The 27,800-nt window shown below is 29.3% G+C and overlaps 2 protein-coding genes across 5 annotated transcripts; one reads left to right on the top strand and one right to left on the bottom strand.

Annotated features, from left to right (window-relative positions):
• Window positions 1–15,985: 15,985 nt before the first annotated feature.
• On the top strand, window positions 15,986–21,764 carry LOC145183667 (voltage-gated delayed rectifier potassium channel KCNH1-like). 4 transcript variants are annotated; one of them, XM_090086275.1, is made up of 11 exons: window positions 15,986–16,121; window positions 16,378–16,608; window positions 16,734–16,847; window positions 16,954–17,036; window positions 17,145–17,528; window positions 18,962–19,119; window positions 19,294–19,553; window positions 19,673–19,872; window positions 20,098–20,350; window positions 20,413–20,603; window positions 20,902–21,764. In XM_090086275.1, exons 1-11 carry the CDS (start codon window positions 16,061–16,063, stop codon window positions 21,157–21,159), a joined length of 2,193 nt encoding a protein of 730 aa, XP_089942401.1. In that variant the 5' UTR covers window positions 15,986–16,060; the 3' UTR covers window positions 21,160–21,764. The 4 variants fall into 4 exon arrangements, with proteins under 4 accessions (XP_089942401.1, XP_089942400.1, XP_089942402.1 ...); XM_090086274.1 differs by having other exon boundaries at window positions 16,954–17,057; XM_090086276.1 differs by lacking the exon at window positions 20,902–21,764 and having other exon boundaries at window positions 16,954–17,057; window positions 20,098–20,573.
• A 3,218-nt stretch (window positions 21,765–24,982) lies between these two features.
• On the bottom strand, window positions 24,983–25,819 carry LOC149889593 (transcription factor Adf-1-like). Its single transcript, XM_090086278.1, has 2 exons — window positions 25,505–25,819; window positions 24,983–25,391 (listed from the first exon to the last, which is right to left on the bottom strand). Exons 1-2 carry the CDS (start codon window positions 25,683–25,685, stop codon window positions 25,111–25,113), a joined length of 462 nt encoding a protein of 153 aa, XP_089942404.1. The 5' UTR covers window positions 25,686–25,819; the 3' UTR covers window positions 24,983–25,110.
• Between the last annotated feature and the right edge of the window lie 1,981 nt (window positions 25,820–27,800).

Below are 27,800 nucleotides of genomic sequence, written 5' to 3'. Positions count from 1 at the left end.
TGAGGGGTTTAGTGCCATTTTTTGTTGTTGTTTTGAGTCACTGTTCGTCATTTCTGGCTGGCAAAACAAACTTTGTTGGTAAAAAATTTTCTTCACTGCGAAAGCGCGAGTTAGATATCTAGTTAATATAATTGATCTGTCTCGTAACGTTTCGTAATTATCCGGGACACAGTTTTTAAATTCCGAGAAAAAATTTATGTCCCGATTTTTAACTTTAGCTCGGGACAATCATTTCCTTTGTCTCATTATATTTTTCCGGGAAATTTCTCGTCTCGTTACGCTTTTCCCGGTTCATTTCGAGAATACGATTCCGAGACGCAGACCCTTAGTTGCAACCTTGACACTGGATCTAGTTTTCTTCAGGTAAACTTTCAGAATAGGTTTCCCAACATACAAGACGAGTATAATCGTGTTATGCACTTGTCTTTATATTTTCTTTCTTTTCAGTTTTTTTGTATGTTTTTTTTTTTAATTTTAAGACGTCATGGCAGCAACATTTCGCCTGTCTTTTGTAGCCACAATTTTACTAGATCTTACCACTATAGATGAACCCGTTTCATCAATGTTACATATTTCTCTAAACTTCACCTAATTTATCATAAATCTTTTTTATATTTCAGCGTTAAATGTTGTTGCTCAACTAAGGCTAGTTTCGGTTTCCTTATAGATAATTTAGGATTTCTTTTTAAAAAACAACTCATCCATTCTTTTCCAAGATTCTGGTATTTTGAATTTGTATCGAATAGTACACTCGTAGACAATCTACATCTTTAGGAGTATATTCACAAAAAATAGGTGCCATTTGAAATAAATTGTTTTTTAAGGAGCTTCCTTGCTCTTAGGAAAAAATTAACCTAGGCTTTAAATAACCTATTGATAGATAACCACCAGAGTTTAAATTTGAACTGTATAACTACAGTTTTGTATACACACAATTATGTGTATGTGTAATAAACACACACACATACATATACCAATAGTAAGTGAAATAATATGTTATATAGTATAACTCTATATATGTTAGTCTATATATATAAGTTATCTATATATAGTACATATAATCGAAATATATATAAAGTATGCAAAACCCTCATGATGAACTTAGCAAACAAATAAAACACGAAATTCAAGATAAAATTAAAATTTTTGTTTATGAACTTTTTAACTTATATTTTATTGGCTAAATAATATTTAATTAAAAGTATTTTTAAAAGAAGAAAAAATTAAATAGTTTTAAATCATATTAAGATATTAAAAAAACAAACAAAAAAAACAATTAGATATTAAACAAAAAGATATTATCTTAAAATGTTATGAGTAATTAATAATGATTAATTTAAAAGTGTGTATAGACCTTAAAATGTTTACCCAACGAAATTTGTTTCTCCGTATCCGATAATGACTTTTTATAATTTTTTTTCAAACTTGCTCATCTTACCCCGATTAGACTCGGTGACACAGAAGTTGGGTTATAAAAAGAACTATTAGACTTAGGAAAAAATGGCTAAGTATAATCGAAAGTCAAATAAATGGGTAAAACATCGACACTTTAGTGATGCCAGATAAATGTTTTATTACGCATCTAAGAGAAAAACAGCAAAATATTTCTTTTTACTTTTTTGATCCAAAATTGAAAAAGTACCAGTGCATCTCACTGGACTGTCATTTGATGTGCAATCTGTTACCATATATATATATATATATATATATATATATATATATATATATATATATATATATATATATATATATATATATATATATATATATATATATATATATATATCATCCAATAGATGTTTTGTCATTTAATGCGTAGTCTTTGTGATATTTTAGTTGACCAACTTGCCCCTATTCTCAAATAACCCCGCCCTATCCTATCGAATTCTTAACAAAATTAAGTTCTTAAAAAAAAGGAGTCTTTTACCCGAGAGAAAATGAATCACAAACAAAACTAAGGTCGGGAATCCCGGGATTTCTTTTAAAATCGTTTTCAATTGAACATTTTAAAATCAAAATTTCTTCGCTTAAGATTTGACTATTTTCGCATTGAAAATTCCTGAATTATTTTTTTCGTTCGATTGCAATCAAATTCGAACTTTACAAATTCGAAATTCTTGCAGTTATGTTTTTGAATAATTGAATTAAATTTATTATAATAATAGAAATTGGATTGCTATTACATTCTTAAAAATTTTTGGTGCTTAGTCGCATTTATTCAAGTTTCTGACAACTTTTATCTCGAATAGACATATCTCGAATACATGCTTGTGACTTTTATAAAACAAGTTTTAACAAAAAATAAAGTTGCTGGTTATTTGAACAGTAAACTTTCTAGAATTATAATGGCTTCTTAGATGGAATATGACAAAAAAAAAATACTGTTTTTTGGAAACATTTCTTAAGAGAATTTTTATGTTAGTTCGTCCTATCTTCTATAACTTTTTTTTTAAAAAAACTGTTTTTGAAAATTTGTTGTCTAAGCTGAATAATACTTAGCTAAAGTTGGGCTAAGTTGAAAAAAATATTATTGACAAAAATATGGTGGAAGACGCATATTGTCCTTAAACTTAAAGATAAATGTTTCAGAAAGTAAGGGTTTAAATTGTTAAGCACAACTTTTCTAGTTATCTACAAGCTAAAAGACATCGATATTGAATTATATTGTTTTTTAATACTTTGATTCAGAAGGTAGAGTAGAAAATCCGACGTTTAATTATTTCTTTCAACAAGGAACACTGAACTCGGTAATGTTTAGCGAATTTGTTTTGAAAGGGTTTTTGATGACCGCATAAACAGAATGGTTTCTGTCGGTGGAAGTTATTCGTAATAAACAAAATAGAGCGTGTGGTCTGGAGCTGTTAACCGGAATATTTCGTACAATTCCGGAAAAATAAAACTCTTTCGGAAGGATATTGAGAATCAGGAACTTTTTTTTTTCGTACCGAATTTTACGAAACAAAAAAAACCGTCGATGTTTATTTCGCAAATGCTACTTACGAAATTTCGACTATCGCAAGTTGAATTGCGAAATAAAACTGTTTTGCTACATACGAAAGTAGCGCTTACGGAAGCCGCACTTGCGGAACGAGCTCTTTCGCCAAACGATGTTTTGGAGTCTATAACAACATTTTGTTGATCAAACGGATATAATTGTAAAAAATAAAATTTTTATATACCAAAATGTTTATAATAAAATTTTATTTTCAGTATTGCAACATATGAACATTTTAAGGTTTTATTTTTTGAAATAATGATAAAAAACCAAACTTGTTTCGAAACGAAACTCTTTCGCACCGCAACTTACGAAACGGTTCTTAACAGAAAAACACTTACGAAACGTGGCTAATTATAAATATTTAATTACCTATTATGAATCAAATACGTATAATTAACTAGGTAACTAAAACACTAATTATTATAATATATTAATATATCTAATTATAGAATATAACGGGGCCTAACGCAACTAAAATTTAAAAATTTTAGCTGCGTTAGGCCCCCTTATATTCTATTTCAGTACCCCCACCCCGTTCTAACTTTCTTAATCTTTCTAGGTCACTGTATGTATATATGTATATATATGTATGTATATATATATATATATATATATATATATATATATATATATATATATATATATATATATATATATATATATATATATATGTATATATATACATATATATATATATATATATACATATATATATATACATGTGTGTGTGTGTGTCTGTGTCTGTGTCTGTGTGTATATATATACACATATATATATATATACACATATGTGTGTATATATATACAGAGTTGTTACGGCATAATATGTCTGGCAGATCTGTCGACATATTTTTAGACATATTTTACATAGACATAAAATATGTCAGAATTATTTTTCTGTCCTCTTACTTTGACATAACTTTATGTCTGAAACATTTTCTGCCGACATAAAATATGTCCGAAATATTTTTCTGTCCACTTACTTTGACATAACTTTATGTCTGAAACATTTTCTGCCGACATAAAATATGTCAGAATTATTTTTCTGTCCTCTTACTTTGACATAACTTTATGTCTGAAACATTTTCTGCCAACATAAAATATATCCGAAATATTTTTCTGCCTACCAACTATGACATAATTTTATGTCTAAAACATTTTCTGCCGACATAAAATATGTCAGAGACATTTTTCTGTCCACTTACTTTGACATAATTTTATGTCTGAGACATTTTCTGCCGACATAAAATATGTCAGAAACATTTTTCTGTCCACTTACTTTGACATAATTTTATGTCTAAAACATTTTCTGCCCACATAAAATATGTCCAAAATATTTTTCTGCCTACCAACTATGACATAATTTTATGTCTAAAACATTTTCTGCCGACATAAAATATGTCAGAGACATTTTTCTGTCCACTTACTTTGACATAATTTTATGTCAGAGACATTTTCTGCCAACATAAATTATGTCAGAAACATTTTTCTGTCCACTTACTTTGACATAATTTTATGTCAGAGACATTTTCTGCCGACATAAATTATGTCCGAAACATTTTTCTGTCCACTTACTTTGACATAATTTTAGGCCGAGACCTTTTCCGCCCGACAAATTATGTCAGAAATATTTTCTATCCACATATTTTAACATAATTTTATGTCTGAGACATTTGCTGTTTCTTATTTTAGAAGAAAAAATCGTACAACTTTATTGCTCATTTTAGATTAATTTGACGAGTAAAACAAAAGTTTCGATTTCCCCTTGTTAGAATGTAAAAACTTAGTCTCAAACTTAGTTTTTATTATTGAATGTGGTTTTTATTATATGGCGTCCTGTGCCGCACTAGAAATTATGTTAAGTAGAAAGGAAAGTAGAACTTTTAAAGGGTCGAACCATTTACAGCATAAATTCTACGATCTAATCGTCTGCAACATAATAAAAATAGAAAATAATTCTTTGTCAGAATATTTATATCCGTTCCATGATAGGTCGAATAATTTATGGTCGAAGCAAACCTTATTAAAAATATAGTTTTTCACCAGAGCGGCGTTTCAGATTAAAATAGATTAACCACAGGACGAACGACAATTTAAAGCAGCGGTTAGAATACAATTTTAGCCGTAAGAAAATATCTGGCCAACGTTTATCTTTTAATTTAATCGAACCGTCAGAATCGTTTTTTGAAGAGTAGTGATCTTAACCGAAAATTTACTTCAAATAAAACAAATATCAATGATAATGTTTGGTTGTTAAAATTTTTTTTTCTCTTACACGTTTTTTAAAGAGAAAATATCCCTTTTCAGATTGTAAATGATACAACGCAAGCCATTAAAATGGCAATTAAATGCCTTAGAATCAAATATTTGTCTGCTCTCCTCAACAATCCACATGGCATTACAGGTTGCTAATATTTGGAAAATTGGCTTTTTTTTTTATCCAGTTGTATTTTGTGGCCTTTTACCTTTATTTTGGCATTTTGACACAGAAAAATTTAAGTTCTTGAAAAAGTATTTGTTTTGGAAAAAAAGATGAAATTAATTTTTACTCCTCAAGAATTTTTAAGGATAATAAAAAACAACTTTTGACTTCCGATCCGAAGATTAACTAGTTGATTTCATTGATGAAATTTGTTCAAAATAAAGTGACAGAATCGTTTTGAAACAGCCGCGATATGAAAAAGGGCATTATTATGGCATTTTACATTCACGATTTTGGAATTTCACATGTAAAAAATGTTGGCAACACTGAATTTAATTGTCAATTAAAACGACTAAAATATGACGACTTGGAATGCTCGCTTCCACGTTTGAGACATTAAAACGAATTTCCTAGCCGCATTAAAAAAACTCTTGATGCTGGAGTCTTTTGACCCAAATGCAATTCAGTTGTAGATTTTTATATCACGGCCGTTTAATCTATTCTCAAAATTAACTTTGACTTTTTGTGCTAGAATTTTGTCAAGTACTTTGCTAACACAAAATCTAAAAGAACTTTATTACGTTATAAAAAAATTTTTTTTTTGTTTCGACTCTAAAAAGGTTTTCAGAACTCGATTCTTGCACTGGGGCGCCATAAAAAATTGACTAATAGAAAATGTGAAACGTTTAGTTTTTTAAACAAATTTTATTTTATCAATCAAATCTAGATTATTTTTTACAACCATGATGGAGTCTAAGAAATCATTTGAAATGCGAGTACGTAGATGGCTATAAACCAAAGCGAATCCAGAGAAATCACGTTCAACTTTTACGCTGGAGAACGCTGCACCGTAAACTACTTGCGAGATTTCATAAAGCCGATTCCATTTTGTTTTCTGGTTTTTCTTCCAGTACGCAAGAATGTTGAATTCAACGTCTAATGACACTCGCGGTTCATTAAGAGTCCATATTAAAATTAATTGACGAATATCTTGATCTGACTCTAAAGCTGCATTAGCAATATCTTGTCTGGTTCCTCCTCCAGTATATTCAATGAAACGGCGTACTTTTTCAGCATAAATTTCTTCTGAGTTGATAGGAATCATCTCTTCAGAAGTATTTGAGGAATATGACGCATTTAATTGTATGGATTCTTCTGTTGATGAAAAACTTGATTGTTCTCGTTGAGTACAAAGTTTTTGATGAATTTTGATTAGCTGTATAATTCCTCTATTCAACATTTCTGTATTAAACAGTTGATGACCCGATGTAAAGCAAAATCTAGGATCCATAACTAAAGCAGCAATAAATGCTTAACATTTAAAAAAAACTTGTTCTCGTGTATTGATTGCGTTGGTCAGTAGCATTTTTAATCCCAAATCACCTGCTGGAACGTCCTCAATTCCTATTTTCATTTGAATCCATCGAACGTAGAATTCACTAATTGATAATTTTGCGGATTGAAAATCCATCATAGCCGAATGTATTGGTAAAAATGCATCGAAATATTCATCTATTAAACTCCATGAAGCATCATTTAATTTTAATTGGTCGTGTTTTGTGGCGCACATGTGTGTCAGCTAGCTGCTAAGGACGTAACATCGATGTTTGAAGATGCATTAAATAACATCAGAAAAGTTGCTATCGAATCCAAGAAAGTAGCATATATTCAAACATTTAAAAATCTAAAAAAACCTCGTGTAGACATTGAACCACGCTGGGATTCCACGTTTTTGATGATAGAAGATTTCCATACCAACGCAGAAGCATATCAAAGGCTAAGGCCTTTGATATGCTTCTGCGTTGATTTCCATAGATTTTCCATACCAACGCAGAAGCATATCAAAGGCTAAGGCCTTTGATATGCTTCTGCGTTGGTATGGAAATCTTCTATCATCAAAAACGTGGAATTCCAGCGTGGTTCAATGTCTACACGAGGTTTTTTTAGATTTTTAAATGTTTGAATATATGCTACTTTCTTGGATTCGATAGCAACTTTTCTGATGTTATTTAATGCATCTTCAAACATTGATGTTACGTCCTTAGCAGCTAGCTGACACACATGTGCGCCACAAAACATGGCTGAACAGAACGATCCAACTGATTTTTCAACACAAACAGTTTGGGCTTCACTATAATTCCCTTCTTCATTCTCTAAAGCGCCAATATCAATTTCCTCGTCTTCGAAATCTATAAATTCGTCACCATAAATTTCAAGGATCACTTTCATTTGAACTTGTGCATTTTGAAGAATTTTTGAAGCCTTCGTCATGTTTTTTCCTTGATCTGTGCAAGTTGCGTAGATATCATTAGCACATTTTCCAATTTTTCCAATTACATTTTCTAACTGAGCAGCTAAAATTTCGCCAAACTGTCGACTTTCTTGAGTAAGTATGCCTAAGGTTCTGTCAGCTATTTGCCCGTCCTTCACATATCTACAGCTAACTCCAAACACGTTTCTTCCATATCGCGACGCACTATCAAACATCAACGAGACAAGAACATTTTCAGTTTCTTCTCTTATGAGCGAAAAAATATTTTCACACGGAAGTTGAATGTAGCGTTTCATGCTGTGACGATTTATAACAATTTTGAATTCTTTGAGTGCATTTTTCACTAAAGACAATTGTCCGATTTCATCAGCTGACGCGAAAGACAAGTTACGGTTCATCATTAACTTAATCATTTCTCTAATTAATTGATTTACATCAACATCCAGCTTGATTCGTTTAATTAATTGAATCTCATCGTTATTTCGATTCCTTGTAGCCGAAGTAGTTTCAACTAAGTCAATTTCTCCAGCTTTTTCTTTGTGTTTTCGAAGAAGGTGATCTTTGAGGTTACATAACTTGCCTTTGTAAAATTTTTTGCACATTTTACACTTTCCTCCTTCTTTACTAATTTCAAATTGACTTTTCACTTGTTTGTGCAATAAATTATTCTCCATATTTGTCTTTAAATCTTAAGGAAAACAAAAACAGTGACAAGAAAATAGTTATTCCAAGATCTATTTATACCACAGGACAATCGTTTAAACCGCGAAAAATGAATAATTAGATTAATAATCGTTTTTTAATGCGGCTAGGAAAATCGTTTTAATGTCTCAAACGTAGAAGCGAGCATTCCAAGTCGTCATATTTTAGTCGTTTTAATTGACAATTAAATTCAGTGTTGCCAACATTTTTTACATGTGAAATGCCAGAAGCGCGAATGTAAAATGCCATAATAATGCCCTTTTTCATATCGCGGCTGTTTCAAAACGATTCTGTCACTTTATTTTGAACAAATTTCATCAATGAAATCAACTAGTTAATCTTCGGATCGGAAGTCAAAAGTTGTTTTTAATTATCCTTAAAAATTCTTGAGGGGCAGAAATTAATTTCAACTTTTTTTCCAAAATAAATACTTTTTCGAGAACTTAAATTTTTCTGTGTCAAAATGCCAAAATAAAGGTAAATGGCCATAAAGTACCATTGGATAAAAAAAAAATGCCAATTTTCCAAATATTAGCAACCTATAATGCCATGTGGATTGTTGAGGAGAGCAGACACATAAATATTTGATTCTAAGGCATTTAATTGCCATTTAATTTGTTTGAGTTGTATCATTTACAATCTGAAAAGGGATATTTTCTCTTTAAAAAACGTGTAAGAGAAAAAAAAATTTTAACAACCAAACATTATCATTGATATTTGTTTTATTTGGAATAAATTTTCGGTTAAGATCACTACTCTTCAAAAAACGATTCTGACGGTTCGGTTAAATTAAAAGATAAATTTTGGCCAGAATTTATGCTGTAAATGGTTCGATCCTTTACAAGTTCTACTTTTCTTTCTACTTAACATAATTTCTAATGTGGCACAGGACGCCATATAATAAAAACCACATTCAGTAATAAAAACTAAGTTTGAGACTAAGTTTTTACATTCTAATAAGGGGAAATCGAGACTTTTGTTTTACTCGTCAAATTAATCTGAAATGAGCAATAAAGTTGTACGATTTTTTCTTCTAAAATAAGAAACAGCAAATGTCTCAGACATGAAATTATGTCAAAATATGTGGATAGAAAATATTTCTGACATAATTTATGTCGGCAGAAAATGTCTCAGATATAAAGTTGTCAAAATATGTGGACAGAAAAATGTTTCGGACATATTTTATGTCGGCAGAAAATGTCTCAGATATAAAGTTATGTCAAAATATGTGGACAGAAAAATGTTTCTGACATAATTTATGTCGACAGAAAATGTCTCAGATATAAAGTTATGTCAAAGTAAGTTCGCAGAAAAATATTTCTGACATATTTTATGTCGGCAGAAAATGTTTTAGACATAAAATTATGTCAAAGTTGGTAGGCAGAAAAATATTTCGGATATATTTTATGTCGGCAGAAAATGTTTTAGACATAAAATTATGTCAAAGTTGGTAGGCAGAAAAATGTTTCGGATATATTTTATGTCGGCAGAAAATGTTTTAGACATAAAATTATGTCAAAGTTGGTAGGCAGAAAAATATTTCGGATATATTTTATGTCGGCAGAAAATGTTTTAGACATAAAATTATGTCAAAGTTGGTAGGCAGAAAAATATTTCGGATATATTTTATGTCGGCAGAAAATGTTTTAGACATAAAATTATGTCAAAGTTGGTAGGCAGAAAAATATTTCGGACATTTTATGTCGGCAGAAAATTTGTCTTGGACATATTGGACAGATAACAACTCTGTATATATATATACAGATATATATATATATATATATATATATATATATATATATATATATATATATATATATATATATATATATATATATATATATATATATATATATATATACAGATATATATGTAAAAACTATTGAAGAATCATTTAACAACATTATTTAAATAATAAATAATAATATTTTTGTGTAAAACAGTTTAATAAATTCTTTCGAGTCTATTCCGTAAGCGCACATTCCGAAACGCTCCTTCCGTAAGGAACTGTTTCGCAAGTATTCCCTCGAAATGATTTGTTTCGTAAAGAGTTATTACGGAATAATTATTATTTATTTTTTTCATAAACGCATTACGGAGGGTGAATTTGCGCAAGAACAAATTCTGCAATAGCAACTTGAAATACGGAAGATAAAAATGCAAAATTTTCGTTAGTTTTTGTTTACGGCGAAAAACCCTGGTGTGGTCAATACATTTTATATATATATATATATATATATATATATATATATATATATATATATAAAATGACGACATCTTGTATGAGAGTTGAATAAATTTAATATATGAACATCAATAAATACGAATTCTCTTAATACTAATTTTTTATTTTATCTAAGAAATTTTCGCTAGATTATTGATACTAGCATCTTCAACTTTAATTACAAATTATTAGTTTAATTAAATTACAGACAAACTTTAACAGTAACGTCACTTTTTAATGGCTTCTTTAAAGTTCGCTTTAATTGGGCTTCTTTAATATTACGTAGGTATAAAAAATATGGCGTCCAGAATTGCGTTTTGACCGTCATCTAAATTCATACCTCCATTTTTAGATCCGCATTTGTTGAACTGAATTTCGATTGCCTCTCGAACTTTTCTTTCAAGTTTTTTGGGTTCTACTTTTAACGTCTTTACTTGATCCCATTTTATATTACATGAACATTTAATTTTATGATGGCCAATTGCAGATTGTTCTAATTTTTCTTCAAAAACATTTTTTTGGTGTTGTTCTGTTCTTGTTGCTATTTTCGTTTTTGTTTCACCGATGTATTTTTGTTTACACTCGCATTCTATTAGGTATACTCCGGGATGGCTATTTGATGGTAGTTTTGTTTTGTTGCACGAAGTAACAAAGATTTAAGATTTGCACTGGATTTAAAGACAGCCCTGTAACCTGCTTTCCTAAAGATTTTTCGAAGTTTTGGTGATAATATTGGGATCCACGGTAGTGATATAGTTGGCATAGTTGCTTTGTTGTTAGATAAAACTATTTCATTATTTGAGTATCGTTTTTTTATAACAATATTTGCAAGGTCTTGTGATTTCTTCTTTTCGTATCCATTTTCAGCAAACACATTTATTAGGAAATCGATTTCTTTATATAAAATTTTTTTTATAGAAATATGATAAAGCTCTATGAGCTTTTTCGAAATTCAGTTCAACAAATGCGGACCTAAAAATGGAGGTATGAATTTAGATGACGGTCAATATGTAAAAACGCAATTCTGGACGCCTTTTATACCTACGTAATATTAAAGAAGCCCAATTAAAGCGAACTTTAAAGAAGCCATTAAAAAGTGACGTTACCGTTAAAGTTTGTTTGTAATTTAATTTAATAAATAATTTGTAATTAAAGCTGAAGATGCTAGTATCAATAATCTAGCAAAAATTTCTTAGATAAAATAAAAAATTAGTATTGAGAGAATTCGTATTTATTGATGTTCATATATATATATATATATATATATATATATATATATATATATATATATATATATATATATATATATATATATATTACTATTTTTAATTGATATTAAGAATTAAACAAGTTTGGTTAATAAGCTTGGTCATTTGTTTTTACAATTTTTTAAAAGGTACTTATTTTCATGTCTGCATTTAGAAATAAGTTCAGTTTTTTTTATTTAGTAAATTTTCTTGATCTAAATAAGTAATAATTTCAAACTTTTTTGTTAACAAAATAAACATTTTTGAGATATGTTATTATAGGTAGGCGCAGTTTTTAGAATAGCCCAGTTTAATTTAAAGTTAATATTTTTTTCTTTTAGTTGCCAAATATATTTTGACAGCATAGTCTATTTTGAGTACTTTTCCTGATTTTTTTTATTTTTTAATGTAGTTGATGGAACTTCCTGGTCAAAGAAATCAATTACTATTTACAATGCTTACTATATAATTAAAAAAAATATATTTACAAGTATATTTTATAATTATATAGATATGTGATAGGAGGATGGATCCTGCTTAAATACATTGAAATTTGAGTGACAGCATGTTTTATTTGTATAGTAAATAAATAAAGCTGGAGAAAATGAAGAAAAAGAAAATGTTTATTTAACAAGAATGAATATATTACGAGAAAGAAAAAGATTTAGATTGAAAATAAATAAATTAATAAAATCAGCAGTAGTCTTTAGAAGACTGTTGACAAAACGAATCGATTTATTAAATTCTTTTGTAGTAAAATTATTATTATTCAAAATACATTATAAATCAATGACAACAAATGCATGGACATTAGTTGAATAAACAAGTAATTTACAGAAAGTTATTAAAAACAGCTAAATAAGTTTAAAGATTATGGTAATTGTCGAATGTTTATATACATCAAAATGAATTGGACAAACCTTTGCAATTGGTTTTGAAAACATCCTTTGTGATATTATTGGAGTAATAGTTTAAATTCTAGTAATAAATTTTTGTTAAATAGGATTTGATTTGCATTGATTATCATTATTTAGTTTATCATAATTTTTCATTCATTTTGTTATAACAATAATCATCCAGTTAATTGATTTATTGATTTTTTGTTTGTTTAGATATTATCTAGATTATCTAGATATTGTTTAGATATTATATATATATATATATATATATATATATATATATATATATATATATATATATATATATATATATATATATATATATATATATATATATATGCTGCCAGTTTCTCTTTTTTCAGAATCGTCAAGAAGTCTTTCTATTTTCTTGTTCTTTAAGAACATTGAGCACTTTCTATTTTCTATGTTCTGTTCTGAACATTGAGCACTAATTTTATAAAATACACTAACACAGTTTACATCCAATTTAAAAAATCTTTTGCAATTAATAACTATTCAAGATTTGATTAATAATTAATGTGGTTTGTTATAAATCATTATATTATATACTAACTCATAATATGCTATGAACTCATGATATATACTCAAAAAATTAGAAAACTTTCTTGTCAGACTTTTTTAGTCACCGCTTTATTATAAACGTTTAGAAAAATCCCGCGGGATCTGAACGGCACAATTTTACGTCACCCTCAGATAATCGGAACAAACCCGAAATTTACGGAGACTGGCCTTAAACTACATGAGTAAGCGTTATGCTTATAAAAAAACAAACATGTAGTAAAGGATGTAGAAAATTCAGGTCGAAATGTTAAATACGAAATTTTCTTACATCATATTCACTGGCTTAACATCTTTTTTCAAAAACGTTTTCTCTTGTCAGCACAGCTCGTAAAAATAAGAGATTCGTAAAAACAAATTGTTTTTACAAATCATGAGTCGCAAGACGTACGCTTTTTAACTGATTTCAAGAAAAAGCGACTATAGTATCTTATCGTCCAAAAAAGGTAGAACTGTTACATTACTTTTTATCATGCATGATAATAAAGTTGTTGATAACTCCAACCAAAAAAAGAAACCAGAAATAATTTTAGACTACGATAAATTGAAAGAAGGTGTGGTACGAACGTACAGCGTAAAACGCATGACTTGACGGTGGCCCGGACGGTGGATTGTTTTTTACAACTTGATTGAGATTAATACCATGAATGTATATATCGTGTGGGTATCATGACATCCAGAATATGAGGTAACATGTGTCCATTTTAAAAAGACAGAAAAACAAAAATATGTGAAGTGCGATAAATTTATTTGTGGCGAAAATGCATTTCTTATTTGTACTTCAAGCACACAATAATAATTAGTTATAAGTCATACATACAGTGGTGATCATAGAAATAGCATACCCCATGATAATTTCTTTTAATTGCATTTTATAGCGTGTTTCAACGTATTTAATTTTAATGGTATTTCTTATGAAGAGATATAATTTGAAACTTGCATTCTTGTTTGGATGTAAAAACGAAAACGTAACAACAAAAACTTTTATTAAAAAATTTCTTTGTGTGGCCATGCTCAATAAAATAGCACATGGTAAAGTAGGATCCTATTTATTATTAAAAATTTCACTTTTTTAATAAAATTCTGAAGTGAGAACTGAATCAAGGCATTGGAAAAGATTCTTAACTTCTCATGAAATAGAAAACGAAAATTGAAAAACAGTATCATTTAGTTTTTGTTAAATAAGTAAAAAGGAGAAATAAAATGAAAAACAACTTTTTTAAGCAAATTATCGTCATTTTATTTCTCTTTCAATTTCGTTACACATATTTTGGTTTATTTAAAAGTTTGATTTTGTTATTACTTTTTTGTATCGGTGAGAGCCTTAGAGGACTTTGACCTTTAAACTATTATACATAAACTGTTCCACTGCTGGCTTTGCACTCAAACATGTTGTGTCAGACCATTTGAATTTGTTGCCCTTATTCAGTAGCAATTCCTCCAGTTGAAGTTTTGTTTGATGTGCCATTTCTATGAATACAACTTTTCGTTGCACAACGTTTTTGTTGCACTTCGTTAACTTTTCGTTGCATTTCGTAAATCTTTTTCGTAAACTTTTCAATAATTATAGTTATACTTGATATATGATTTTTTTTTCTAATGATTTATAACTAACAACTGGAAATCAATTAACATCATTTTTTAAATTTTCTTAATCAAGAAAGAAACTATGTTAACTCTAATAAAGAATACGTTAAATATGCTATTTCTGTGATCAACGCTGTATTTCAATTAAATTAAATATTCATATTTATATTACACTCTACTATTTTTTAAGTAGTAGCTTTTTTTTAGTAATAAATAAATTTATGAACGTTAATTTACGAACCTTTATTTAAGCAACAGGTTTTAAATAACAACGTGCACATCAAGAAATCTCAATCATAATGACTTACCATTTTAGTATAAATAAATGTAAATAATGGAACCAATCAACAAAAACAAATAAACATGGCTAAAATTATAATACCTTCCAGGGTTCTCTTGTGTTAGGCTTTTGAGCAGCAGAAAAATTTCAATGAATAATCAGTCATTTTATGACAAAATCATAATTGATCTTTTTAAATACCTCAATAACCAGTCCAACAAGGGCAGCAGAACCATTTTAAAAGTGGGTGAGTTACTTTCGGAAAGTATTTACGGAAGAACTGAGATCTTATATTGCCTGTTCTCATCTCCAATCATGATTTGGATTCCAGTTACTGCTTTAAGGTTCAAATGGCAATTTATAAACTGATTACAGGTCTATGGATAAATTTGTATATATAAAAAATTTTTTTATTGAAAATGAAGAAAAAACTACATTGAAAATATTGAACCAGAAAAAAAAGTTGTAGAAAAGAAACCCAGTAAGCACACAACGTTGAAACAACGTTGAAATAATCAACGTTGTTTCAACGTAGTGTGCTTACTGGGAAGTGGTGAAAGGAGCCGGCAACTATACGTCAAACATTCTCTCTATTTTTATAATTTTTTTATTCATTCCAATTTTGAAGTTGAATAGACTTATTAGTAAAGATTGTCATGTTCTGAATCATTTTTAAGAACACTTCAACTATTTACAACGAACCAATGATAATGACAGAAATTCAAAACCTGAAGGTTTTAAACTTTAAATTAGAAGGACGAAAACTGAATGAAATTATTTAAACTTTTATTCAACTCAAACATTTAAGATTCTTGATCTTAAATGTTTGAGTTGAATAAAAGTTTAAAAAAATGGGGGATTCTCTACAAAATAAGTTTTTAGAAAATGTTATTGCTAAAGCTAGAGACATAGGTAAGAAGATGAGTTAACATAATTAAAATTATGGAGAACGTCTGTCTCAATCAATTCATTCCTCCAATCTCAACTTGTTTTTTTCCTTGAATCTCAACTTGTTTTCTTTGATACAAAAATCTTTTTTTTTCCTACTGTTTTTAGTTTTTACGCAATAATTTCCGATTTATTAAAACAACCTATGCTATGCAGTTTTTTTAAGTAAACTAAGTTATACCTTATAAGTTTTGCAGATGCACAATTTATCATTTTATAGGAGCTATTTTCGTCATTGCAAACGCTCTTCAAGACAACCATCCCATTATCTATTGCAGTGATGAGTTTTCCCGACAAACAGGCTTTACAAGAAGCGAGGTGACTCGAAAAGATGTATATCTCGATTTTTTATACGGTAAAAAAACGTGTGCTTCAACAAAACAAGTTTACGAAAATGGTATAATAACAAAAGAAAAAACAAAAGTTGAAATGATTCTCTATGATTCATGGGGTAGGAGCAAAAATTGTTGGCTAAATACTAAGAATTTCTCTAAACGTAAAATAAGTGCATAAAATTAAAAAACTTCAACGGCAAGTATTCTAACTGCTGTTCTTATTTTTCTTTATTTTTTATAGGACTTAAGAAATGGTTCTTGATTTCGCTTTTTCCAGTAAGAAATAGCAATCGTGATGTTCTCTTGTTCCTAGTTTTCCTTCACGATACAACTCATACAAAATCTCCGCTACCGGGTAAAATATCAACATATGTTGTGCTAATATAATTTTTACTAAAAGTTTCCACGTGTTAATATCTGCTTCTTTATATTTTTATCACAATTCATTTGTAAATGTGTAGAGTCTCCAAATAAACGCTGGATGAAAACGATCAAAAAGATTTTAAGAAAACCTATTGCGGTGCCATCACCTGATGATAAAAAGGTGAGAATGTCATCGGCAAAGGTACGCAACAGAAATCCTTTTTTTTTCTTCACAAAAATCTTAAATTATGATTTATCAAAATTTTTAAAGGAATTTGTCTCTTCATAGATTTTTGACTGTTACGAATCAATATTCGTCCCAGACTATAAGAGTGAACTGCAAATACCAAAGTACATCATTTATCATTTGCATCTGATGAAAATTTGCTGGGATTTTATGATTTTAGCAATAACAATAATTTTTACTGCTGTTCTCGTGCCATTCACTGAAAGTTTTAAGTATGTCAGTCCAACGATGGATTATTGCGACAACGCTACAAATTTGATCTATATAATTGATATTTTGATGACATTTTTTACACCAGTTGAAAAAGATGGTGTTCTTGTTACTGATTTTAAAGAAATCAAACATACGTACTTAAAAAGATGGTTTATATTTGACGTTATCTCTTCATTTCCATACAGTTTACTTCGGGGTAAAATGGACAACCAGGTAAGTTTTTTAAGATTTAAAACGCAAGCAGAAGCTTGTTTGAGAAAAATACACATTTTTAATTTCGTTCATACAAAACTTTTTTCAGTTTTGAAAGTGCAAGTTACAGTGAAAAAATAATTTTATATTAAAAAAATTTATTTATATTAAAATGACCGATTTCGATGGAATATTAAAAAACGAACAAATACCGTTAAAAGTTGTTAGCGCGTTTCTTTCTAGCATCGGTGTTTATTTTTTCCGCCATCAACAAATAAAAAATGATAAAAGTTGAATCTTCTAATCGGTCTTTTTAGATAAATGGATTTTTCTGAAGTATTTAAAGTAAAACTCTCTATGTATATAAAATAAAAAAAAGATTTTGGACATAAAGTTTATATTGACACATAATTTTTATTTTTCTGGAATCTTACAACTTTATAAGTCTAAAAATCTCAGTTATTTTTAATTCAGAAGTTTTTAATTTATTCGTTATGAATGTAAAAACGCCGATGCTCAGTTTCTTTATTTGCGAAAAAACTGAAAAATTTTATTAAATATTTTGTTAATTTTATTTTTCAAGGGTTTTATTCAAGTATTTCATTTCAGAAGCAGTTTAAAGTGAAAAAATATTATTAGTTATTTAAAGTAAATGAACTTTATCTTAAAAACTCCAGAAAAGTTTTAAGTGGTCGACAACCGCGGTCACATACAATCTACGCAAATAAAATAAAAAGAAAAAAGAAAAAAGAAAGCAATGACTGGCCGTCCTTGAAAACTTTTGTTGCAGTTGCACAATATAAACTATAAAAGCAAAGTGAAAAGAATGATTGGATCGAACTGAGTTCAGAACCATTAAAAAGAAGTTGAATGAAATACATTTGTTGAACTTTTTTTGCAAAAAACCTTAGTTTTTTTAAAAAAAATTATTTGAAATTTTTAAAATATTTGAGAATTGATTTTGTGGAAGAGCATCGGGCGAAGGAGTTGTGTTTCTGAAGGAAATTCTCTGCAACGATGAATCTAAATTCAAATGATTCTATGGGAAGCATCATGTGTAGGTTCCGCTCAAACAACAGCTGAAGTCGAGATTTATCCCAAAAACGGTAAAACACAATCGAGAAAATATTGAAAAAGACATCGGAATAACTTAACAAAAGTAGAAATGCATACTTAAGATATGAAAAAATCTTCATTACTTTTTTAAGGACTTTTAGAATAAGATTTACTCTTTGGAAGACTTGGCTAAAAAGCCAATAAAATAGCTCTAGTTGAAACGTTTCTGTTTAAAAGCTGAATCAAGGCTTTAATTTAAAATATTAATTTTTAAATTAAATCAATAAAGCTTAATTTAATTTTTAGATTATTTAAATAAATGCTAGTTGTTCATCCTATGATTTTTTTGAATTTTTTTTGAATTTTTTCTACTTATTGGTTTACTCCTTTTTTTTTAGTACATGCTCAGCGCTGTCAGAGTGTTGAAGGTTATTCGTATAGTGCGGCTAATTAAAGTAAACGAAAAGTTATCGCACCTAATGGAACAAAGCATTATCACTCTTTTAAGTTGGTTCTTGTTTTTTTGTTTATGTGGACATTGGATGGCTTGCGTTTGGTGAATATGTTTTCTAACTTAATTCTTAATATAATAAAATAATCAAATAAAAATAATCAAATAAAAAACTTATAACAATAGTATCTGATTTTTTTTTAAATTTTATCTTTCGATTAAAAATTAAAGTTTGCTATTAGGTTGTCCCGTGTTTCTTCAAATATCGTTTTGTTTAAGGTATCTGATAGGCTCGGAAATCGATGTGCCCGCCCGAAGGAAAAACAGTTGGTTAATTAAAATTATAATTTCAGAAAAAACAAACAAAAGCGGCGATCCGAATGGTGGTGTTTACAACGTCAATGAAATAAGTTTTTTCACTCGTTACATTAGCGCTTTATACTACACTGCAAGTAGTTTAGCCACCATTGGTTTTGGAACAATTGCTCCAAATACATCAGCTGAAAAAATATTTGGTGTTATTACGATGACTTTCGGATGTAAGTGCTTTGGTTCACAATTGTTTCGTCTAATTTGGAATTTTCTATGAGTTTCAAGCCCACGAAAGAGCGAACAATAGAATGATTAAAACGTTCTACGATTTTTTTACATATTGTAGGTGTGGCGTATGCTTTCATTTTTGGGCAAGTAAATAACATTATTTCTCAACTGAGCCACACAACTAACGAGTACTTGTCAGAGCTTAGAGCTATACGTCTGTTTAATACCATATATAAAATACCGAATAAAGTTCGAACTCGCGTAGAAAATTATTTTATTGCGACTTGGTCAGTTACAAAAGGAACAGATGAAGAAAAGGTTAAATTAAAAATGTTTCGCACGGAAAATTCTGTTTTTGATATTTTTAAAATTTTTAACATTCTTTTGTATATTTTGTGTTTTATTTAAAACGATTTTATATTCGTTACTGATATTTTTATTTTTATGCTTTATAATACAAAGATTTAGGGTAAAAAAAAAAATTTGTTTTAATAAGATTTCATTGGGTGACCTGAAACTTGACACTTTATAGTATTTTGTTAGATTGCTCGTAAACTTCCTCGCACTCTTCAATCTGATCTTTGCTTACATATTCATGGAAAAGTTTTCGAAAAGGAACCAGCATTTCGTTATTTGAGTGACAACGCCTTAAGAGCGATTTCAATGTATTTCTGGACGCAACGCACAGCTCCCGGAGATAAACTTATACACCAAGGAGAATTAGTATCTTCCATATATTTTGTAACTTCTGGATCGTTGGAAGTGAAAGATGGTGATGACCTCATTGGCCTTATCGGTAAGATTGTAAGCATTTTTGTATCAGATAAAATGTGTTTTTATTGCAATATGTATTTATAGGACCCGGTGACTCCTTTGGTCAATATCCCATTGCAGAATCCGTAAATTCAAAATATGAAATAAGTGCAAATTCCTTTGGTGAAATACACGTTGTGAGCGTTGCTGCTATTATTGAGTCGCTCACTTTGTTTCCTACAGAAAGCGACTTATTCAAGTACACTCTCAAGCTTTCATTCGATATAACAAGAAAGGTATATTCCAATTTATTGCAGAAAATGCATTCTCTTTTTTTTTTCTAGGTTTCTTATTTGAAAAAAAAAAAAAAAAAGTTTGGGACTTTTTTAATACAAGTGTAACCTTCCATAAAAAACTTTCATAAGATCTTGTATTCAGTGTTTAAAAATTACTATTATCTTGTCTCGTCTTAATTTGTTACATGTCTTCGTTCCTTTATTAAGAGAAATATTAACTTAATGATAGATTGTTAACAAAAAGATTTGTCAATCAAAAGTTTCAATGAAAGATTGTTAATGACAGGTTGTTTTTTAGACAAATATCAAAACTGATTTGGTGAAGTTAGATCATAAGGACACATACAATTTATCTGAGAAAAGTTGGACGGAAGTTGAATTTCTTGAAAATGATTTAAAGCAATTGAATTCATTGGAAGTTCCGAATGCAATTGCAGTTGAGGAATTGCGCGAGCAAATTCAAAAAGAAATACTTCAAATTGATACAAAAATAGGGGTTATTGAATCCCAAATGAAGGTTGTACAAAATCTTCTAAAAACAAAAATGCAAAAATAAAGATTTCTTTGCTGTGTTGATAAATCAGAGAGTGTTTAAAATAATGATGTTATCAGCAATCATAATTAAGGGTAATCAACTATGGTCTTGATTCATTTACAAAAACCCACCGCTTCCATCCGACATGACCTTCTTTTGCCTAATGACAATGAATAAAAATGATCTCATTTATTTTGTATGTATGTATGTATGTATGTATGTATGTATGTATGTATGTATGTATGTATGTATGTATGTATGTATGTATGTATGTATGTATGTATGTATGTATGTATGTATGTATGTATGTATGTATGTATGTATGTATGTATGTATGTATGTATGTATGTATGTATGTATGTATGTATGTATGTATGTATGTATGTATGTATGTATGTATGTATGTATGTATGTATGTATGTATGTATGTATGTATGTATGTATGTATGTATGTATGTATGTATGTATGTATGTATGTATGTATGTATGTATGTATGTATGTATGTATGTATGTATGTATGTATGTATGTATGTGTATGTATACAAACAGATTTGTTTATGATTTGAAATTTTTGTTACTTGATTTGTCATTAATTTTTTTTACGATTTAAAATTCTTTATCCTAACGTTTTTTTGTTTTTTTTTCGTTTTTTTTTTGTAAGAAATTGATTGAAAAAACCGTAAACCCATCGACTCCTTAAAATCACATCAAATTGCTTAATTTTTGTTTTACTAAATTTAAGAAATTAGAATATATAAAAACAATTGGATCAGATTTTAAACATTAAAAATATTTTGCTTGAAATTGTCGCATAATTTCATATTTTTTGTTCATTTTTACTTTATATGGCTGTATCTATTGTAATTTCATATGTACATAAAATATGAATGTCATGCAGTTCACACATATCAAAGGTTGGCCGCTTGAAAGATGGGCTGAGACCATGTACCTACTTTTACCACCAAGTTATTGTCACCAACGTACTTACTGTCAACTAAACCTATACAACAATAATGATAGACACAACAGAATCAAGAATATTTTGATTCTTGTTGTTTAACTACACAGTTTGTATTAGGAAGCTAATCAAGTAAGCTCTTGATTAGCCTCCTAATACAAACAGGATGTTTGGATGTTTGGCTATAAATTTAAAAATTCATACTTTTGCCAGTAGGTTGAAAACTCTAATTGAGATAGCTCTTTTTAGCTTGATTTAAAAAAAAAGGTTTTTGCTAATGAATATCAGACGCTTCTACTAATGAACATTAGACGCTTTTACTTAAATTCATTTATTCCTGGCATCGTATATTTTTGTCGTCTTTATAGAAACTTTCTATAAACTAATTGGTTGATTTTTTTAAATTTTTCCTCTTTTTTGAGTTTTGTTTAGGGTTTGTAGTCCCGTGCTATATTTAAATTTCCGGATTTCGGGATTACATTTACCTATTCCCTGGATTTTGAAATACCTGTTCTTGAAAGATTTTAACATTATTTTAGAAAAATTTTAAGGAAATTAATAAGACATTTAAAGTATGTTTAGAAAAAACTATTTATTAAATTACAATAAAATTCTTTGGTTTGTTAATATTATACATAACTAATTATTAAATTATAAAGAGTTCGTTGGTTTTGTAGATATAATATACATATGTATTTATTTTTGATTATTTTTAAATTACGTTTTGAGGAAGCAGAGCACATCCAAAGTTTCATCACCCAGACAATTTCTTATTGTTGTTGCAAAAAGTTCGGAAAAAATTTTGCAGAAAAAGCACGTTCTGATTCCACACTGGTAGGTTTAATAGTCATTAAAAAAATATAAGCTCTTTGCAAAAAATCACCACGTATTCCTCCATTTTCGAACAACACCATTTCCTTTTGAATTTTCATCGATAACGTCTCACATCGAGTTGGTATGCTGGGCAAATGTGTTTTATTTATAGCTTTATTAAGTTCGTCTATTATTCTTTTGCTCTTTTTAAGAGCAAAAGAAATAGATTCAGATGAAGAGTCAGAAGAATCAGAAACAATTTCGAGTAGTACCTCATTTGAAACAGAAAGTTCAAATTCTGATACAGACTCATAAGCTGTTAATGATGTAGCTGGATTTGTAGCGTCTAGTCTTTCAAGTAACTCGACTATTAATTTACGACATTTCAAATTCGGACTGAATGTTGGTTCTACCATTGTGCAGATACTGAAGGATCCCACTTACATTGGTACGCCTTTGTTGCATTTGAAGAACGAGAGATGAATGCAACTTTTGACTTATAACGTTTTTAGCATCTTTAAGTTTTTTTAACATAAAAGTTATGGCAACATCGTCTGTAAACAAATTAGCATCCCGACGGCAAAGGGCCTCAACTGTTGCTTTTGCTAGGACTAGCGCATTAATTATAGTAGATACAGTTTTAATCTTAATATAAGATAAAGCTAAAGATTCACCTTCCGGTAGACTTATGTCTATTAATGCCTTTTGTATACAATTTTTTAATAAATAGACGCGTTGAAGAATTGACAAAAGACTGTTCCATTTTGTCTTGCAGTCTTTAATTAGAGCTATTTGTTTCGCAAATTCAGCCGCAACATACTTCTGCATGATATCGTTTTTTTTTTGGTGATCGTCTGAACATTACTATAACCTTTTGTACCTTTTTGATCACTGGACCACAATTTACCTCAGTAACATCATATTGGTTTCCTCGGTGCCAATTATCAACCAATTTATCGTTGACCTATTTCTCTTTCTATATCCTGCTTTTGATATAGTACTTCAATAACGGCCAGTTGCACACCATGAGCAAAACATGACTGTTGATTTACAGGTAATATTCTCCTAAATTTTTTCATTACATTTGCTCCGTCATTCATAATACCAACAATATCTTTTCTCAAATCAAGTCCTTTTTGTGCAAGCCTTTGTTCTAATAGCTCAATACACTTATCTGCAGACATTGATTCCGTTATACGAATTAAGCCTAAGCACCAGAACTGACAATTTCGTGCATGTAAAATGATATTCATGTAGCAACGGTTACGCAGTGATGTCCATTCATCAAAAGATAAAGAAAATCTTTCTCCTACACCGAACTCAGGTTTTTTTTTGTTAGCTATTTCAGTACTCATGTAGTTTAAGGCCAGTCTCCGTAAATTTCGGGTTTGTTCCGTTTATCTGAGGGTGACGTAAAATTGTGCCGTTCAGATCCCGCGGGATTTTTCTAAACGTTTATAATAAAGCGGTGACTAAAAAAGTCCGACAAGAAAGTTTTCTAATTTTTTGAGTATATATCATGAGTTCATAGCATATTATGAGTTAGTATATAATATAATGATTTATAACAAACCACATTAATTATTAATCAAATCTTGAATAGTTATTAATTGCAAAAGATTTTTTAAATTGGATGTAAACTGTGTTAGTGTATTTTATAAAATTAGTGCTCAATGTTCAGAACAGAACATAGAAAATAGAAAGTGCTCAATGTTCTTAAAGAACAAGAAAATAGAAAGACTTCTTGACGATTCTGAAAAAAGCCCCCATAATTTATCAAAACAAAACAAATACGAAGCTTTTGATTCAAAAGCTTCGTATTTGTTTTGTTTTGATTAATAGCGTAAAGATTTTGCCCCCCATAATGGCCGATTTTTGCTTCATTTTTTCTTATACCGATTTACGGCAGTTAGACATCTAGTTATTCTTAATATATCATTGGACCGAAAAGTACCACATTATTACTTCGGAACTAGACTTGCTCAATAAACGAAGCGAACTAACATCAAAGTGCCGCCATGAAAATAAATTTTTAATAAAGAACTTTAATGCCATCATAGCAGACACTCCGTAGCACTTTTTTCGTATATTTTTGTCGTTACGTTTTTTTTACGGTTTATAACATCTGATGATCGCTATATATAAAGTAATGTTCAGACGATCACCAAAAAAAAAACGATATCATGCAGAAGTATGTTGCTTAAGTCAAATTATCTCTTGAACTTGATGCTCTAATGGAATTGTCTATATTTTCAAGTCCTCTGTGTTCAACTAAATGTTGTGTTGCAAAAATATCGCATTTTATGTTTGAACTAGTCGATTTTACCCCAATGACATCTTTCAAAAACATTAATTCTGTGAAGAATTGGCATGATGGTAATTGTTCCCCACCAGCTCCAGACATGGTAGCCTTTTTTTGACGATTCAAGCATCTACGAAAATTTTCTCTCAATTTCGTCCATGCTGAAGTCAAAGTTTTTTCTACACACAAAAAGAAAAAAAAAAAAAAATAGGTTACGTTATGTAAAATAGGTTACGTCATTTTATTATTTAGAAATTTTTGTTTAAATTTACTAGGAAAAATAAATAGCTACCTTCTATTTTTAATAAAGTAGATATCTGCCTCCATGCTTCAACTTTTAAAGGTATTTCCTTATATGCGCGAGTTGTTGTGTCCCATAAACATGGAAATTTTCTCACTTCTTCTATTAAATGAGCCTCCAAGTTTGTTGGAACATTTTGTATTTTTGAAAAATCCACATTTAGTTCATTCATTATTAAATTAAATTTATAATAATATCGTAAATCGGACAGTTCACTTCAAAGTTTAATATTTTAACATTTTATTCGGGTATTTATACAATTTAAAATTAGCAGTAAAACTAACAAAGTTGTAATTGTGAGTAACTAAATATCTTAATGATTTCCATTTTGCTTCATAGTAGGAAAATAAAAATATACGCGTAAATAGCTTTAAGTAATTACATACATAGTTATAGGAAAATAAATGTTTTTGACAAAATTACGAAATTAAAGCTTTATGACAAAATTACGAAAATGGAAAAATTCTTGGAAACTTTTGCACTTTTTTGTTTTTAATTTTCGAAAATTCTAGCAAGGTGATTGGCTGCTCGTTTCGCTATTTGCTTATTTACGGGAAAAAGTTGATTTGAGATTAACCTTTTCCCGAGACAGATATGATGGGAAAAACTAACCTGCGGGAAAATCAAATTACAAACTGCGCATGCTCACGTGATTAATTTTCCCATCCCTTTCCCGTTCCCGTAGCTAAACGGATGAGTGGAATCACTCACCTTAATCACTCACCTTAAGGACAATATGCGTCTTCCACCATATTTTTGTCAATAATATTTTTTTCAACTTAGCCCAACTTTAGCTAAGTATTATTCAGCTTAGACAACAACTTTTCAAAAACAGTTTTTTTTAAAAAGAAGTTATAGAAGATAGGACGAACTACCATAAAAATTTAGACTAGCCTTAAATCACCTGAGTATAAGAAAATGGAGGCTCAGATTTGTAATAAAAATAAGCATATGTAAGCATATTCCTGAGCCTCGATAAATTATTTTAAAAATTTAAGTTTTATTTAATCAAAAATTTTAAATATATATTTTTCTAAATTTAAACCAACAAAAACAACAAAAATCGAAGTTTATGTTTTGCAATGCAACGACTTTATGAAGTAATGAAGCCATTGTGTTGCAAAACCTAAACCTCAATACTTGAACATAAAAACATAAAGTTTAGAAGTCGCTCTGAAGTGTTTTATTCCTTTCTTTTGTTTTTATCTCTCTCGCTTTTAATGTGTAGTTTATTTAATACCATATTTAAAATGTTTATTTTATCTCTAAGTTTTATTTTCAGATACTGATAAAATAGTAATAATAATGTCAAAGAGAATAAAGAGAAAGCAGCCAACATTGGTAGCGTTTGGTTTCACAAAAAATGTTATGCACAGAGGAGAAATGAGTGATATCCGATTGCCGTTAGAAGCTGTTGAAACTAGTGTTGAATGAAAACATTGCAAAAAATTATTTAAAAGCCAACAACGACTAGCATTTCATGTTAAAGTTATTGACGGAATTAACAAACAAGATTGTAAACATTTACAACCACAAGTTCTTCAAAGTAACGAAGAACTTATCACTCTAGCAGTGAAAGATGTGCTCAATACCATAGTCAACAAAGTTGTTAGTGCAATGAAAAAAAGTTAAGAGTCTCGCAAACTAGCTGGTAAGAAACGCCACCAGTATACTGCTACCTTTAAAGCAGAAGCAATTAACGCCTATGGTTATGAGGCAAATCAAGAAACTATAGCAGAGTCGTTTGGTGTAACACAAAGTTAGATTTCGCGATGACTTAAAAAAAAAGAAACTATTGTTAAAGATGCCGAATCATCCTATCGCAGACTGTTTCTGAAGGGAAGACATTCCACAAATATCTTGAACTATACGAAGTTATTTACAAAGAATTTTTACAAGCCAGATCGAAAGGTCATATTGTTAACTTTTCCTGGCTTTGGAGTAAAGCTAGAAATATACAATTAAACATTGATCCAAACGTGGAAATAAAACTTCATGTTATAGTTCAATTTTTACAAAAAAAAAGAGATAAAAATGAGATCGAAACAAAGAAACAAAAGGAAACATAAGAAAGAAATGGAACCATTATTACAGAAATGGCATGCGACATACAGAGAAAAGTGTATCAGAACAGGTTCTAAAGATCCAAGTTACGACAAAAAATGGGGACGGTACCAACCTGTACAAAGGCTCAATGTTGACCAGAGCCCGCTTCCCTTTGTTGTTCATGGTAGAAAAACTTACAAGTATGTACCCAAGGGTCAAGGTGCAACACATAATACATGGA

The sequence above is a fragment of the Hydra viridissima genome, unplaced genomic scaffold, assembly GCF_058129835.1.
Source record: "Hydra viridissima isolate aposymbiotic clone 2 unplaced genomic scaffold, HvirCarnegie_v1 scaffold_4, whole genome shotgun sequence".
Taxonomy (NCBI): domain Eukaryota; kingdom Metazoa; phylum Cnidaria; class Hydrozoa; order Anthoathecata; family Hydridae; genus Hydra; species Hydra viridissima.
This window is presented reverse-complemented; position numbering and strand designations above follow the sequence as displayed.

What these genes read in the sequence shown, in the direction of transcription:
- LOC145183667 (XM_090086274.1), top strand. Translation starts at nt 16,061, where the DNA reads ATGGGGGATTCTCTACAAAATAAGTTTTTAGAAAATGTTATTGCTAAA. An exon ending in TGCTAAAGCTAGAGACATAG is followed by an intron (nt 16,122 to 16,377) that starts GTAAGAAGATGA and finishes ATCATTTTATAG; the next exon opens with GAGCTATTTTCGTCATTGCA. An exon ending in TGACCTCATTGGCCTTATCG is followed by an intron (nt 20,351 to 20,412) that starts GTAAGATTGTAA and finishes ATGTATTTATAG; the next exon opens with GACCCGGTGACTCCTTTGGT.
- LOC149889593 (XM_090086278.1), bottom strand. Translation starts at nt 25,685, where the DNA reads ATGAATGAACTAAATGTGGATTTTTCAAAAATACAAAATGTTCCAACA. An exon ending in TACTTTATTAAAAATAGAAG is followed by an intron (nt 25,392 to 25,504) that starts GTAGCTATTTAT and finishes TTTTGTGTGTAG; the next exon opens with AAAAAACTTTGACTTCAGCA.